The 16354-nt window shown below is 48.9% G+C and overlaps 6 protein-coding genes across 6 annotated transcripts; 3 read left to right on the top strand and 3 right to left on the bottom strand.

Moving 5' to 3' along the window:
- Positions 1-84: 84 nt before the first annotated feature.
- Positions 85-968, bottom strand: BKA55DRAFT_188017 (bola protein). Its single transcript, XM_046185063.1, has one exon. The coding sequence runs from the start codon at positions 744-746 to the stop codon at positions 321-323; it is 426 nt and encodes a 141-aa protein (XP_046055471.1). The 5' UTR covers positions 747-968; the 3' UTR covers positions 85-320.
- Positions 969-1243: 275 nt separating this feature from the next.
- On the top strand, positions 1244-2011 carry BKA55DRAFT_590003 (uncharacterized protein; the record flags this gene model as incomplete). The annotated part of the gene is made up of 2 exons (XM_046195027.1): positions 1244-1255; positions 1310-2011. 2 exons carry the CDS (start codon positions 1244-1246, stop codon positions 2009-2011), a joined length of 714 nt encoding a protein of 237 aa, XP_046055470.1.
- A 28-nt stretch (positions 2012-2039) lies between these two features.
- On the bottom strand, positions 2040-3282 carry BKA55DRAFT_500015 (sodium bile acid symporter family-domain-containing protein; the record flags this gene model as incomplete). Its single annotated transcript, XM_046186707.1, has 3 exons — positions 2040-2783; positions 2833-2975; positions 3033-3282. 3 exons carry the CDS (start codon positions 3280-3282, stop codon positions 2040-2042), a joined length of 1137 nt encoding a protein of 378 aa, XP_046055469.1.
- Positions 3283-5094: 1812 nt separating this feature from the next.
- BKA55DRAFT_501214 (peptidase S8/S53 domain-containing protein) lies at positions 5095-7844 on the top strand (the record flags this gene model as incomplete). The annotated part of the gene is made up of 3 exons (XM_046186810.1): positions 5095-5226; positions 5278-5646; positions 5697-7844. The coding sequence occupies 3 exons, from the start codon at positions 5095-5097 to the stop codon at positions 7842-7844; spliced, it is 2649 nt and encodes an 882-aa protein (XP_046055468.1).
- Positions 7845-9844: 2000 nt separating this feature from the next.
- On the top strand, positions 9845-13484 carry BKA55DRAFT_501280 (uncharacterized protein; the record flags this gene model as incomplete). Its single annotated transcript, XM_046186817.1, has 2 exons — positions 9845-11636; positions 11689-13484. 2 exons carry the CDS (start codon positions 9845-9847, stop codon positions 13482-13484), a joined length of 3588 nt encoding a protein of 1195 aa, XP_046055467.1.
- Positions 13485-13660: 176 nt separating this feature from the next.
- On the bottom strand, positions 13661-14579 carry BKA55DRAFT_684924 (coiled-coil domain-containing protein 25; the record flags this gene model as incomplete). Its single annotated transcript, XM_046198717.1, has 5 exons — positions 13661-13807; positions 13857-14110; positions 14168-14271; positions 14404-14443; positions 14507-14579. The coding sequence occupies 5 exons, from the start codon at positions 14577-14579 to the stop codon at positions 13661-13663; spliced, it is 618 nt and encodes a 205-aa protein (XP_046055466.1).
- Between the last annotated feature and the right edge of the window lie 1775 nt (positions 14580-16354).

Below are 16354 nucleotides of genomic sequence, written 5' to 3'. Positions count from 1 at the left end.
GGCAGCGATTGCCAGGCATGTGCTTGGATGATGAATGGTATTTTTTCGGTTTGCCCCATAGCTGAGATATTCGGCCGTAATTCCTATGCACTGTTCTTCTGTTTCCTTTGTATACACTAGCCTGTCGACTCAAGGCTCAACCGATTCGTGATAACTGCTGAGCTGCAGCAGGATCTGAATCTTGCACAAAACATGTCTTCCCATTCGTGGCGTCCTGAACTCTAGCAATCTCCATAGTCGTACAATCATCCCACCCAGTATCTCCACCAATTTTCGCCATTGTATACATAAAGATATGTTGTTCCGTAAGCCAATTGCGCTTAAGCAGAGGGGACCTTGGTCCTGATCTGAACGCCGTGCCAGCCCTTGACAAGATCTCCAAGAGCAGCATTTACCATGCGCTGCTGCTTCAAAATTGTCTGGCCCTTGAAAGCAGGGGATGTAATATCGATGGCGTACATGCTCCCACAACCACCCGAGACATCTTGGACAAGTAGTTCGGTAGGTTGAAGCTTCTCGGAGAGAATTTCGGCGATGGCAGATTCGGCGGGGCTCATGGAAGGCAGATCGGGCTCTTCCTCAACAGCAGCGGAGAATCGAGTCGTAGAGGTCGAGAGAAGTCTTCGCGGTGTTGAGGTAGGTGTTTGTGTTGTAAGGCGGGCGATAGTCGTAGGGGCGCGGATGAGTGTGCGCAGAGGCAGACGAGCAGAGCGCATTGCTGCGCGGCGACAGGAATTGCAGATCATCGTGTTAGAGTGCAATTAGATCAATTGGTTTTGGTTGGAGAAGTGGTGAAGTTAATGACGATGGTGGAGTTTGAGTCTGGACCGAAGTAGGGATTACCTAATTGGGATACATGGAGAGAGAAAAATGTGGAGGGGTTTGTAATCGAGCGATCACGGTTTGTTGGCCGTGGGTCAAAATGGAGTGAATGCTATTGTTTTATTGCTTCAATTGATCTACGCTCATTAATGCAGAGTACAATGGTATTCACATATTCATCCAAGAGGGAGGTCTATTCATTGAAGGATTGAGTGTGGGAGAGTCATTACCCAGTTCGTATTAGATAGACTACAAGCCTGGTGGAACTAAAAAACCACTGCTGCAGTACGATGCTTTTTCAGACAACCTTTTCAACCAATTTAACTCATTCTCCAGCGCACCATTTATCCAATACCCCAATCAGCTCAGCTCAGCTCATCTTGTCTCATCTCATCTCAGCTGAAAATTTACCCAACCCATCATGCCACGCAAGGTACGACATTTCCCACCTTACTCCCGTATATCCGTCAAATACTAACCCAACTAGACTCGAACCCCCGAGTCTCTCGCTCTCAATCGCGAGAACCAGCGTCGCTCTCGCGCAAGACAGCGTGAATTACTCGATGATCTGCAGAATCGCGTACGTGAGTATGAACGTCGTGATGGGCAGGCTACGCTTGAGATGCAGCGTGTTGCGAGGGCTGTTGCTGGGGAGAATGCTGCGCTGAGAGGTTTGCTTGTTTCGAAGGGTGTGTCAATTGAGGAGGTTGAGGCTCATGTTGAGGCTGTGAAGCATGAGGAGAAGATGGCTGTGAGAACTGGTGTGGCGACTGTTACGCCTGTTTCTACGCCGTCTTCTAATGCTTCGCCTGTTGTTATTGCCTCGAGACCTATGCCGTGCTTGCAACCTCAAGGATGTGCTCCGCTGAGCGAGAATAGTAACCCTCCATTTGCGTTTCAGCCAAAGATATACTCGCCGCCAACGCCTGCTACGACTGCTACGTCTTGTACAGAAGAATCAGGCTGCTGTCCTAGACCACAACCTGGGTCGCAACCACAGCAACAGGCCGGACCTCAACAACCAAAGTCTCTCGACAAGATTCACTGTATGGAAGCTGCTACAATCCTCGCTCAAATCCGAGGCCAATCGGATATCTTCCAAGCTCGGGCTGCTCTTGGATGCGCCGAAGGCGAGAGTTGCATGGTTCGAAATACTGATTTACTCCATTTGATGGATGAGATGACCTGATACTCTGTGTCGCTACATATCCGAAAACTCAGTTCTTCCAGTTCCATCTATCAGAAACCCACCGAAGGAGATATACCAACCCCAAAAGCACCGGAACCTCGATCAGCGGGCCAACCGTCGCTGCAAGCGCTTGGTCACTACTGGGTCCGAACGTGGTAATAGCCACTGCTATCGCAAGCTCAAAGTTGTTACTCGCCGCAGTGAAACTCTGCGTCGTTGAGAGCGGGTATCCAAAGCCAGCATGTCGAGATACGAGAAGTGTTGCGAAGAAGATGATGACGAAGTAGACGATGAGTGGGGCAGCGACGCGTACTACGGACACGATCTGATGTACCACTTGATGGCCTTGTGAAGCGAAGAGGATGAGGATGGTGTAAAGAAGGCCAATGAGAGACCAGGGAGAGATGGTGCGTAGAAAGACACGCTCATACCGCTCTGGTCCAACCATCTTGCGCAGGGAGAAGCGAGTGATGATAGCTGCACCGAGAGGGATGCCGAGAAAGACTGCTACACTAGTTGCAACGGTCGAGTACAACACGTCAAGAGAGCCTTCCTCTCCACTGATGATCCGGATGAAGAAAACCGACATTGGCGCGTACAGAGCCATCTGCAGGATCGAGTTGATCGCCACGAGGATAGCGCAATATTCGCCGTCACCGCCCGCAAGACCGTTCCATATTAACACCATGGCGATGCAGCGTGCGAGGCCTACGAGGATGAGACCGATGCGAAGTTCGGGTTTATCTGGGAGGAAGGCCCATGCCAGGCCGAGCTATGCGTGTCAGAATGTTGTATGTGGGAAGGAATGGTGTGTGGCTTACCATCAAAAAGGGTGCGACGATCCAGTTGATAAATATGCTGAAGAGAATTTGCTTCCAGACATGGCGCTGGGAGAAGATCTCGTGGAGACTCTCGTATCGAACTTTGCAGAGGATGGGATACATCATGACGAGCAGACCGACAGCTAGCACATCGAATCAGTACACTTGACCAACTGCGTGGACCGATTGCTCTCTCATACCTATTGGAACCGAAACACCAACAAATTTGCCCTTCTCAAGAGCCGGCCCAGTCGAAGGGACAAAGTTTCCCAGAATGATACCGACGACCATGGCAAGGAAAATCCATACTGCCAGAAAACGGTCGAGCCAACCAAGGGATTTGAATGCTGAGACGTTTTCCTTCTTTTTGGGTTCTTCGGATAGTTGTATATTGCGCTCGGTATCGTGAGTAGAGGGTTGCTCTTTTGTACGAGGATCTGTTTCTGACATGTTGGCTATGATGCCTCTCCGAGTTCAACTTGCTTAATGTTACGAGGCAGTACCAATTTATGATGTTGCAATATGTTAAGTTGAATACTGATTTGAACAAGGGAGAACATTATAAATTAATTAGTGATTCACTGGGCAGCAATGCCGCATTTCTGATTTTCTGATCCAACCTTTTTGAACATTTCACACTCGGCATGGTCAGATGGACCAATCACAGATGGGGCATGACACAGTCCCTCCGGAGACGGCGCCGGAGGCACGGAGCTTGTCTCGGCGTAGCCACAACGGATTTTCTTATCTGCCGGGGCTTGTGATAAGACTCAATGCCGTGGGTGAGCTTGCTATGGAGACGCTCACTACAGCTTGATCAAGTGTAAGACGTTTACTTAAGTGCATGCTCTTCCATGTCCCTTCTCAGCAAATCAGTTCAGAGCCTGTTGGGTGGTTGGCTAGCGACATCTGTGAATCAATCAAGCTTTTGTCGTGGGTGTTATGTGATACAGATTCGTGCGAGGGAGTTGGATCGGTTGTGTGTGACTTTACGCGGGAACTATCACGAGCAACGGCGTCACACAACGGGCCTACCGTTTAACTGTGATACAAAACGTGGTGTACGTACTTTTGACCCAACACAAATACAACACATTCAAAGAATTGATAGCCGCAATTTGAATCACTTGTTCAAACCAGTCGCAATCGGGTATATCACATTACATCATAATCAATCAATCAATCAATCAATCACACCATCCTCAAAAATAAAAAATCAAGAATCTTTCTCTATTTTATTTTAGAAACGTCTCCCGCCCTGCATATGGTGTCGTGGGCCCATTGGCTACGTGTATCCAAGCAAAGACTAGTGCCATTCTTTTTATGTACGGCAAATACGAGGTTCAGCTTGGTACGACACGGGAAGTGCTGCATAAGTCTGCATAGCGGAGCAAATTCCGTGGATAGTCTTGTCTGATGAATCATATGCATGGTAACCATGGAAATCCCAAGGGTTGTTCAACAAGGTCGTGGGTTAAGGTGGGATTGTTTCTCCTGACGATCGTGGGGCAGATTAAGATGTGCAAGGAGGATCAAAAGGATCGGATGACGATGCTTGACGATCTTTTTTGATTGAGTTTCAAGTGACGGAACTTGCATTGTAGTATTCGCTTTTGCAGAGTAACAAGTCTAGATTCAAGGTTGGTGGTTGAGTTGCTATTTAGATATAGATACCCAACCGCAAACTTGCATATAACTAGACCATTTTCAACCATGAATTTGTCTTAACTTGATTTGACTACATGTACGCGCAATCGTCTCATGCGGCTCTATCATAGATGACCTATGTTTAGCGACATGGACCCAGTTTCAACATCCGTGCAGTGCCTGTCGATCTCATGTTGACAATTGACAACCAACACAACCCAACCTCCGCCTGCCTTCGGATTCCTCAGCTGTGAAGTGATACCGACTCTTTCTGCAACTAACCATTTAACCCATTGGTAGAGAGTATCCAAGACAATTGTTTCAAATATATCCTACACTCTCATTCGTAGGATTTCTTCTCATGGCCTGCAATCTCGTAAAGTCCACTATCCCGCAGAAACCCACTTCTTCTTTCTTCCCCATCATGGATCAACCCACAGCTTGTGTCAATAATGGGGCTATGATGATCGTATATAGGATCCCCAGCCGACCTATTTCCAAGGCGGAAAAGCTGAGATCAGGTTTATCTCGTTTAATCCTCCCTTTCTTCTCTTCTTTTCCTTTCTCTCTCGTATCTTGGTGATTTCTTCGTGATTACGGAGAAGGGTGTTTATCATGGTACGGTTTAGTTTAGTGACTGCGCTATGCGCTGCTGTAGTAAGCGCAGTGGACTTTGATAAGATTGCTGTTGGGAAGGGCCATAGTCGATTACCGGGTGCTTATATCTTTGAGTTTGAAGAGAATCATGTGCGTATAGTATCCTCTCTTATGTCCCTTTCCATAACTAACAGAACTTAGGACTGTGCCGACTTCTTCGCCAAGGCTTCGACACGAGGCAAGACTCGTATGCAGTATAACTACAAACTTTTCAAGGGAGCTTCGATCCAATTCACCGATATCGACAATGCTGAAGACCTTGCTTCCGAGATGGCCTTGTTGCCGGGCATCAAGCAAAAATGGCCTGTGCAAACGTACAGTATTCCCAAGCCAGAGGTCCACTGGACGGGTACACCGGGAATGGAGTACAAGTCTATTCAAAAACGAGGCTTTGAAGAGAGAGATGCTGTGAACGATACGTTCTCGCCCCATGTTATGACTCAGATTGATAAGTTGAGGGCTGAAGGCGTCACGGGCAAGGGCCTCAAGGTTGCCCTCGTTGACAGTGGTGTAAGTTATCTTCACAATCCAGCTAATACTCGGAACTAACAATTATACAGATTGACTACAAACATCCAGCCCTAGGCGGCTGCTTCGGCAAAGATTGTCTCGTCTCCTTCGGCACAGATCTAGTAGGCGACGCATACGACGGCTTCAACCACGCCAAGCCCGACAACGACCCCATGGACTGCGCCGGTCACGGCACCCACGTCGCCGGTATTCTCGCCGCCCAGAAGAACACAATGGGCTTCACCGGCGCCGCACCCGGTGTGCAAATAGGAGCATACCGTGCATTTGGCTGCAACGGCGAAGCTGGAAACGACGTTCTTATCGCAGCGTTCAACCAAGCGTTTGAAGACGGTGCGGATATTATTTCAGCTTCTATTGGTGGTCCGTCGGGGTGGTCGGAAGAACCGTGGGCCGTGGCTGTTTCGAGAATCGTTGAGCAGGGCGTTCCTTGTGTTCTTGCGGCGGGGAATGCAGGGGCTATGGGTATGTTTTATGCGAGTACGGCGGGCAATGGGAAGAGAGTTACTGCTGTTGGATCGTTTGACAATACCAAGTCTCTCTCGCTCCTGAATGCGTCGAGATACAGCATCGATGGAGGTCCTGAGCATGAGTTTGGACACTTGAGTGGTAAGCCGAGTACCTGGAAGGGCGTGAAGCTTCCGCTCTGGGCACTCAACTACGACACTTCAGTCCCTGATGATGGTTGCGATGAGTGGCCTAAGAACACACCTGATCTCAGCAAGTATATCGTTCTTCTTCGACGAGGTTCGTGTACTTTCGATGCCAAAGCTGCCAATGCGGTGAAGGCAGGTGCAAAGTACATCATGTTCTACAGCAACAAGGAGGATCTCGCTCCTTTCGACGTCTCTTCCGTCGAGGGCATCAAAGCAGCAAGCATCGTATCTCCCGAGCAGGGCGCAGACTGGATCGCTTTCCTGAAAGCAAAGAAGAAGATCATTCTGAGCATGTCGGACGGAAGTGACGGCAACGTTATTCTCGAACAGAAGCACAATAATATCACAGCTGGTGCAGCCAGTACCTTTTCCTCATGGGGTCCAACGTGGGAAATGGACGTAAAGCCTCAATTCGGAGCCCCAGGTGGTAAAATACTCTCAACGTACCCCCGAAGCATGGGAAGTTACGCTGTGTTATCAGGTACTTCGATGGCTTCACCTCTCGTCGCAGGCATTGTCGCTCTTATTGCAGAAGCCAGAGGCACACGCGATCCGGCTCTTATCGAGAACCTCCTCTCAGCCAGCGCAAACCCGCAATTGTTCAATGATGGAAAAACATTTTATGACTTTCTCGCGCCTGTTCCGCAGCAGGGCGGTGGTATCGTGCAGGCTCATGATGCCGCTCACGCAAAAGTTCTTTTATCACGATCGAGTCTTTCGTTCAACGACACGGATCATTTTGCCGAGTCTTTGAATTTTACGGTTAAGAATACGGGGAAGAAACAGGTCGATTTGCAGATTTCTCACGTCCCAGCCGTCACGATGTTTACACTTGTCGAAAACTACATTTATCCGGATGATTTTCCGAATGACTCTGCCAAAGAGCATGCTAGCCTCAAGTTCAGCGAGTCAAAAGTCACCATCGATGCTGGTGAAAGCGTCGTCATCGAGGTTCTGGCTACGCCTCCCAAGGGTCTTAACGCAACGCGTTTGCCTGTATGGTCAGGTTATGTAGCTATCAACGGCACCGACGGAACATCCCTATCACTTCCGTACCAAGGACTAACAGGTTCTCTCCATGACTCAATGGTTCTTGGACCTAAAGATACATGGATCGCAAACTCAACCGACGAGAACCGCTTCCCTATGCCTGACAACACAACATGGACGCTCCCCAAGCCCGGCACAGCAAACAATCTCACCGACACACTCCCCGGTCTTACATGGTTCCTCGCTCTGGGCTCAGCAAAACTTCACGCTGAGATTATGCCCGTGACAACCGAGAAACCAACCTCTTCTAAAAAGCCGCGCGTTATCGGCGAACCAGTTGACTTTCCCCTGCTGTGGAATGCAATGGGTGCTAACTCGCAAGCTTTCACTGGTGAACTTGCAGACGGCAGTTTTGCGCCGGCGGGACAGTATGTTGTGAGATATAGAGCATTGAGAATCTTTGGTGATGAGAAGAAGAAGGAGGATTGGGACGAGGCGTATTCGCCTGTTTTTACGATTCGGTATGAAAAGTAAGAGTTGTTTCTATGCCTGCAAAGGTATTATGAGGATGTTTGTTTTAGTTTCATGTACAAAAGCATCAGAGATGTAATAGGGTTCGGAATGGTCATGGGTCAGAATTGGGTATTGGTTAATTATCTGGATAATTAAGAATAGATTAGAATACATAGACATAGCTACTAGCATTGCTGCACATAGACAGCACGAAGAATGAATTCGGTTCATCATCTTATTGCCCAATGCCAGCAACTGAACTTAGTATTCATGCCTTTAGAGTGTTACAGGTGGGAGGCTTTGTCGACCCCTTGACATTTTGAGATATCCATCCAGACTAACATATCGCACAGATGACAAATTCTGGGTAAATTTATAGTGACGAAAGACATGAAATCGAAAGTTTTGATTGTTATCATAACCAGATGTGTATAATGCCGGGCTGTTAACAGAGTGGTGCTGGGAAGCGACTTTGAGCTGTCAACTCCGAAACTGAACTGCTACATTAGGCACCATCACGGCCAACGACAAAATCAGCAACCTCCGACCATGATTAAAGAAGCCTGGAAGTATCACTGGAGCCTGAAATCGAATTCGTGATTTCTCTCATGTACATGCCCGGTGCTGAGGAAGTGACACTGTACACAGCCCGGCAATATCCACATGAGGATGTCACCAGGCGCCTGCGTGGGTGCAGGATCTCTCACGCCGTAATCATACTGATATACTGGATGACGAAGTACGTTTATTGGAGAGGAAATCAACGGCAGACACTTGGGCATCGGTAAGTGGGAGATGGGCAACTGCATGCGAGTTACTCCAAGGGCGTAACTGGTGTGTGTCGGAGGCGGGATAATTGCTTGAACCAAAGAATATGGAGGGCCTAGAAGGAGAGCGAGGGAGTTTTGGTCTGGATCAATGGTTTGATATTGGAGCAATGGACTAGAGGGTGTTGTGGTGTGGGAAGCAAACGGGCCAAAGCTAGCAGTATCACCAAAGCATGTGTCTTGTTCAAGTCGGCACTTGGTGAAACGAGCTAGCCTCGAGAAAACCTCAGTGACATTCGCATTCGAGTGCGTAATGATGATTGTCCCGAAGACTGAAGCCTACGTTTGCATAGTACGTAGGTATTCAGAAGTCTTCTCCTCACTTGAACAAGTCGCGAAGGTCACTCGTGACGCTACAGTATTATGGGTCAAAGTGTAAGGCTCTTTGGGGTCTTTGGCAGGAATGGCTGTTATCTCTCAACCCAAGGATATAAAACCAATTGATAAGAATTAATCAGCCGGTATCATGCAAGTTGCCGTATGTATAAGACATCAATGCATGTCCAACCAACAAGATATGGCTGGGCATGTCAAACAAGACTGACCATCAACTTATCATTCTGAGGGGTCCTAAATCTCAGGTCATGGCGTCAGCCACGTGGTGAGATGGAAACGTCAAAGACTGGATTGGAAAGACAAAGCTGGTGATACTGGCAGATTAGTATGTGAGTGAGGTTGCAAGGGTTGATAGGCAGCCGCATTCTTTCAATGGAGATCACATGATTAGATATCATCTCGGCGCGGATTAAATTTCTCTCGTAGATATTTGACCAATGGGATACCTGCTGATCCTTCAGGCAGCAGCATTTCCGATTCTGAGACCCTTAGAAAATGACCGCAAATAGGCCGCGCCGCAAGATCCGCTTTGTGTAGGCAACGAAATAAACAGCTTCTCTCAACAAAAGGAAATGATTTGACCCATACCACCAAAAGAACATTATTTTCTCCTCTCACTCACTAAATACATGTGACTTTGTTTGCCCTTTTTACCTACTTATCTACTGGCCAAGACCGCCAATGGCTGAGCCTCACTAATTACACCACCTCCAAGACTGATACCAAGAGCCCCGCTTCAGATCGCCATCAAGCATCACGATCAAGACATCACCTTCGGACTTGGCGACTGTTGTCATAAACAGGCTTTACTTCCCGTTCTAGGACTTATCTTCAACATATTCACAGCAGTACACCAAAATGGAGTCGTTTTTGCCACTGGGTGGCTTTCAGCTGCCCTTTCAGAAACGCCTGAGCAGACTGTACAACGATACGAAGAAATCAACCGACTTTGTCAAAGAGCCAATTCAAAATGAAGAAGATCCAGAAATCAAGGCTCTACATCGCAAACTACGCATTCAAAAGGATCGATTGGTCAGTTGGGGTCTCGAATGGTCTGATCCCACTCAATCTGTTGAGATCGATGAGTCTCTATCAAAAGCTGGTTTGAGTGAAGTTGTTGGCAGTATCATGTCCACCATCAAGGATATTCTAGCAGAAGCCGAACCTCTTTGGCTAAGCTCAAAGCGCATGATTTCAGCACCTGCTACGTCAAAAGATACGAAGCCGCCGCTGGTTCAATGGGATAAGAATCATTTTGAAGATTTGGTTAATGATCTCACTGCCTCGATTGATACACTCTACGATCTCTCAAGAACACGAGCAGCTGGTGGAATTCCAAGAAGATCATCGAAAACACCGTTCAAGTCCATGTCATCTACCGAGGAGTATCGGCCATTCGAGTCCAGTCGCATGCAAACGCCTCAGCAAATTAATCCTCAGACTTTGACGCATCTACGACCCAAGCAGGGCGATGAGGCTTCAGCTCCTCGAGAAGTTGTCTTTATGAGCAAGACAGCCTATTCTGAACTCACACATGGAACTACACGACAACCATGGGCACCACTGCTTCTCGAGTATGCGACCTTCGACTCAATTTACGCCGTAACAGGTATTATGCCTCCCATGGCTCGCTTTGAGAAACTATCCGCAGGTCTGCAGCAAGATTCTCAACGGTCGCCGGGCACATGGACTGGACTACCTCGACTTCTCGGGTATTTCGAAGATTTGGAAAACTCTAGACTCGGACTTGTCTATCGATTTCCTCCCTCATTCAACGCCGTCTCATTCGAGCGTCTCACTAAGAACCCTTCTTATAACCTCCCGACACTGAATGATCTTCTCTCTGTTCCAGGATCAGAACCCAAGCTCGAAGCCAAGTTCAGACTCGCTCACAATCTGATGAACACTGTTTTCGACCTACATGCGCGTGGCATCACCCATGGAAATATTGCCCCGACCACTGTCTCATTCTGCGATGCAGTCACGTCGCAACCGGGTGCGACGAATGGCGAGGTGGATATTCGACGTCCTCTCCTTTCTTCTTTTGACCTCTTTCCTGAAGATACCCCTTCGACATCACCACTTCTGTCCCGTCATCCGCTCGACCCACGCAATGCTCAAACTTCACCTCTTGTCAACAATCCTGACCAGAGAGTTCTCGATCTGTATTCCTTGGCCACTTTGTTACTCTCAGTTGGTTTGTGGAAGAAACTTGAGGATATTGTCCCTGATGCATCTCCTTCCATCCCCGAGTCGGCCTTAGAAGAGCTTGCTGTCAGATGCGGCAGTTTATATATGAAGGCCGTTCAGGTTTGCTGGACGGCAGTCGATGACGAGCTTGCCGGACGATCTTCTGGTGAATCATTGCTGTCATCGGTGCAAGTTCGCTGCAGCCGCTTCTTGGAGGCCTGCTGTATCTTGGACGGTGTTAGTGGTTTGGAGGAGAGGCTCGACCAAGAACTTCACCCGTCTGAGACGCCAACCCCTGCCGTTGATGCAGCCCCTATGAAGATAAACAAGGATGTAAAGGATGCCAAAGATTTCAAGCCATCACTAAAAGCTGCAAGCGAGAAGCCAATTTCAGCATCAGCGCCAAACCTGGGAACAGAAAAGAGTGCCCCCAAGTTTGAGGCAGTCGCGGATCAAGATGGTATGCTCTAATTCCAATCCATGTGCTTGCTTAAATGCTGACGTGTTCTTAGATACTCTCGACAAGCAGTCAGAAACAAAGATGCGTCTTTATCCCCATGTGCCTCTGGCGCCAGAAGTCGTGGAGAAGTGGAACAAATCCCTCATGCCCCAGATCAACCACGCTCTTCGTCACTTTTACCGCAAGCACCCCGAGTCGGTTGAGATCTCTCTTGAGTCAGTAGGCCCAAGTCCTCAGAAGACTCAACCCACAGTGCTTGTTGTGTGCACATCCGTTGGGAAAGTCCGGGCTATTCTTAGGAAGAGGCTCGGTGACCTTTTTGATGGAGGTAACGGCTTCGGACTCAAAGTCTGTCGGGGGCATGTTTTAAGATCTCGCCGACAGCCAAACTCAGTCCTCAGATCCATGGCCCGAAGGAGTGCCAAGGGTACTGGATTAGAATCGGACGACATTGAGGCCATCAACCCAGAGTACCAAGAGCGCCCAGGCAATGGTGCCAGCATCGGAGCATGGATTGGTGATCGACATCTGCCGCCTGTTAGCCTCGGAGGCCTCGTCATGGTTGACGACAAGCCTTACGGAATGACAGTCCACCACATGCTCGATGATCCAGACCGTGACTTTGGGCCTAGTGACACTCTGAGGTGCAGTGCCCTGCCTGATATGGACTGGTACGCGCAATCTGGTGATGACAGCACTGTCGATGATGAGTTTGGCTATGGGCTCTCTGATACCGAATCCGAGGCCTACTCGGATTCCGATATCACTAGTGACTACGAGGACGACGAAGATGATGAGGAAGACGAGGAGTATAATGAGCCTGGAGATATTCCTGGAGTTGAACCAGGATGTGGCGATGGCTATATCGTCACACAACCAGCTCTCGATGATGTGGAAGAGGGCTTCTACCCTGATCCAGAGACTCAAGACGATGATCACTTAGACACATACAGTGTCGGGGAGGTGTATGCTTCAAGTGGCATCCGCAGGAAGCAGGCCCTCGGGCTCGTGCATGAGGTTGACTGGGCTCTCTTCGAATTCGCTCACGATAGATTGCCTGATGACAACACCATTCCTCGCATTGATGGCAAGTCGCCTGCTCAAAAGCCTGATGGAAAGCAGACAGCTGGGTTGCCCATGCTGCGACCGACAACTGTTGCCCCTTCAGACTCCTTGCCAAACATGGAGGTCCAGTGCATGGCTCGAACAAGTGGCTTGCAGACTGGCAAGATTCTCCCAGCTCTCACCAGTGTGAAGATCTACGGTCGAGTTTCGCCCAGCCATGCCTATCAAGTCACAAGCGCCGACGCACCAGAACAAGGAACACAGACCAAGGATGTCCCTCTCGGTATCCCTGGTGACAGCGGCGCTTGGATCGTCAGCCGTGACGAGGGCCAACTTTGCGGACATGTTCTTGCATGGAGTCAACGCAAGCGTATTGCGTACATTTGCCCCATGGATGTCCTCCTCTGGGATATTGCAGAGACTTTGGAAGCTCACGAAGTCAAACTTCCTGGAGGACAGGCCGTGGTGACTCTCAACAGATCAGAGACTCGTGCTGCCTCCAAGAAGCAACAGGTTTCCGAGCCTGAGCTTCCTGATGAAGATGATCTATCGGACCTAGTAGAGGAGGAAGATGATTTGCCCCCTCAACTAGTGATGTCCCCCGATCCGGTCAGAGACACCCCCAGCATGACAAAGTCACCCGTCTCGAACTTCAGCGGCGTCAGCGATCGGAGCTCATCAAGCCCGATCCGCCTGGACACATCAAGTGACCTGAGTGGTATCTCGAACCGATTTGAAGAAATGAGTATGAGTGGTAGTTTTGGGATAGGCGTTAGCGGTTGACAACGACAGTAGTCGTAGGTTTTTTCTTTGTCTGGCAAGGAAAGTTTGTCTAAAAATACCCTGTTAGCGTTGGAATATGATGAGAATGAAGACAAATAGTCCAAAATTGGATTTCCATAGTTGCATAAATTGCAAGAATATGCATTATATCATGCTTCTATGGCATTGCCTCCTTTTTACATAAAGTCGTCCTCCCAGTTCTCATCGCGGTCCTGGTTACTCGAACCAGCCATGTTGTCCTCTGTGAATATATCATCGTAGGCATGGTCCTTCTGCCACTTCTTCTCCTTCCACTCCTGAGCCTGTCGAGCCTCCTCCTTCTTCTACAAGGGCATCAGTAATCTCGCTCAGTATTCATGGGGGATGTTTTACCCTTGCTTGGAAAGCTGCCTGGTCACGACGTCGCAGCTCCTTGAGGCGATCATCTCTCTCCTGCTTGAAGTCTGGCTTCTTCTCAACCTTTGTCTTGTTAAGACGGTTGACGATGGGGTTCTCGCGCTGTGGGACGAGGACGCGCTTTACTTTGCGGGGGTCCTTGAAGCCGACTTGACCGACTTCCATGCTGCCGTCTTTCTTAAGGTTGGACCATGGTGTGTAGATGACTGTGACGTTGTCTTTCTTGTTGCCTTGGGTGCAGTGTTAGATACGGCGTGTTTGGGACTGGATGGGGTAGGATGAGGTACCCTCGATGGAGTTGGCCTTTGTCAATTGGGCGAGGTCCATGACGAGTTCTTCTGGGAGGGCATCCCATGTTTGGCCTTCCTGCATGCGTAGGTAGATATGCGCACTGGAGAGTTTATCCGCGTGGAACTACACAGACCCAACGTTGTCAGTTTGCTCTATTCTCATTGAGCTATTGCTGGTCATCTCACCCTACATGTATTTAGCACAAGCCCACTCATTTGATGGAGCATCCTACCAGATATCCTCTTCCCAGCCGAACTTGATCAGGTCCTCATCTAACATCAAGTCTCAGCCAGTGGGGAACAGCGCATCATGATTGTCATTGGGCATGAGCATACTCTCGAACTTGTCCTTGCCGACATAGATGAATCCTGGTGGGTCGACCACGTTGGAGGTGAAGTAATAGACCATCTTGGAAACTCTGCAAGAAGAGAAAGAGATCGGGGACAAAGAAATTGAATAGAGAGGCTGAATGGGCACTGTTGGCGATCTTGTGGTGAGCTGTGTGCTTGTGCTCTGCTCTGATGAGGGGATCTTGGAGAAATTTCCGTTTGGTGGGGGTACTTCTGCGCTAACAGAAAAGGTTCTCGGCGCCCGCTAGAACCCCCCGAAACAGCAGGTAGATCAGCCCTACAGGATAACATCCAGGGTACCTTCCATTCCTGCCAAGCTTGATTCACGTGACATCGCGACGATGTCGTGAATTGCCCCTTCGCATCGAAATATACGGTTATTATGCCTTTCCAACATTGGACAGCCACTGATGCAAAACAAGTGTTGGTCAAGGTTGTCTCGCGATGATCGACGCCTTCTCAGTCGCCAGTTACTGATTGTATGTGTAACACATCACGATAGCAATATACGGAGACAAAAGCAACGATGATAGCTCAAAGCCGGTTGTCTCAGCCTCTTATTTCCCTTAAGGTACCCACTGTGATTTCTTAACCCGTGCCAAGTTTCATCGTCCCTGATGTACCGTTACGGCGGTTGAGTGATCTTCGGTAAGTATCAGTAATCTTGTATTTTCTGGTCAAGAACTCAGATTGGTTGTGTCTCACCGCGAGCCTGACTGAGTATTGGTCATTTATATTGCTTTTTCTTATCTCATTTTTGATCGACGTTGACATGCTTCGCTCCATCTCTGATCAGACCCCCAACATCGAAATGGGTCCCCAGGTTTCGTCCGATCTCGTATCTCGCACTTGAGGAGTGAAGAGTAAACTTCGTACAGTACTTTGTAAGTTGACAGTCACTCTATCCATCGGGAGTCGCCGAGACATCACGGGTATCGTTGTGGGGGATAACGATACTGCACAAATGGCCAGATATTTGCATGGCACTTTTACGAAGTACCCAATCTAGACTCAACAACGACGCAAAGGACAAGAACGCAGGCAACTAGACCAATGACTGGCTTATGGACAGGGGCTTCAGGCATGTCTCCATCCACAAGGCTGCCAAGCCAAGACCGGAGAAAACGATCCCCATGTATACCAATCCTGGTACATAATGAGCAAGATGGTTGTACTCTCTTGGGGTTTCCTCTCTGGGCCCCGAGGTGTTAAAACATCAGTTGTTGGTAGTCGAAACATGTATAGACGGTGAACCAGGTCTAAACTTTCTACCGACTTGGGCAAACTTGTCAGGCCTGAGTTGTATCGGATGTCTCGCCTCATCACATCCGCATGAGTGCGTGAGGTACAGGGCTATGTATTTCATACTGACAGCATGTTTTCTCCTGGGCCTCAAGTGTGGCCCTGTTCGCGGGAATACGGGTAGGTGCAGGCTTCTTCCGGATCAAGTGGTCTTATGCGCGACCCTGTCAAGATCAGTGACGTTGCTTCTTGGCATATGCAGGGCAATGTAAAGTTACTATTGCACTTACAACGTGATCGGCACGGTCAAACAGCTTATCCGGAGGGTCTCCCTAGCTGCTGAAACACAAGAAATCATGCTGATATCTTTTTCCGGTGGTCGTTGGCCTCGGGGTCTTAGTTAGCCCCGAGGATCTATTTCGAGCTTTGGGGTTGGTGTTTCGATTTCAGCCACTTTTCCATCAGCTAGCATTAGCGTTCCAAAATGCCCTTTGGCGTCATGATCGTTGCTTTTTGGAATGCGACCCCTACAGTAGCTTGAACTTTGGTGTGGAGAATGGCCAGGCCAATGACCCCCTACTCAAAACTTCC

Source organism: Fusarium redolens (genome assembly GCF_020744475.1).
Source record: "Fusarium redolens strain MPI-CAGE-AT-0023 chromosome Unknown BKA55scaffold_2, whole genome shotgun sequence".
In the NCBI taxonomy this organism is placed as follows: Eukaryota; Fungi; Ascomycota; class Sordariomycetes; order Hypocreales; family Nectriaceae; genus Fusarium; species Fusarium redolens.
Note: the sequence above shows the minus strand (reverse complement) of the source record. Positions and strands in the feature narration are given on the sequence as shown.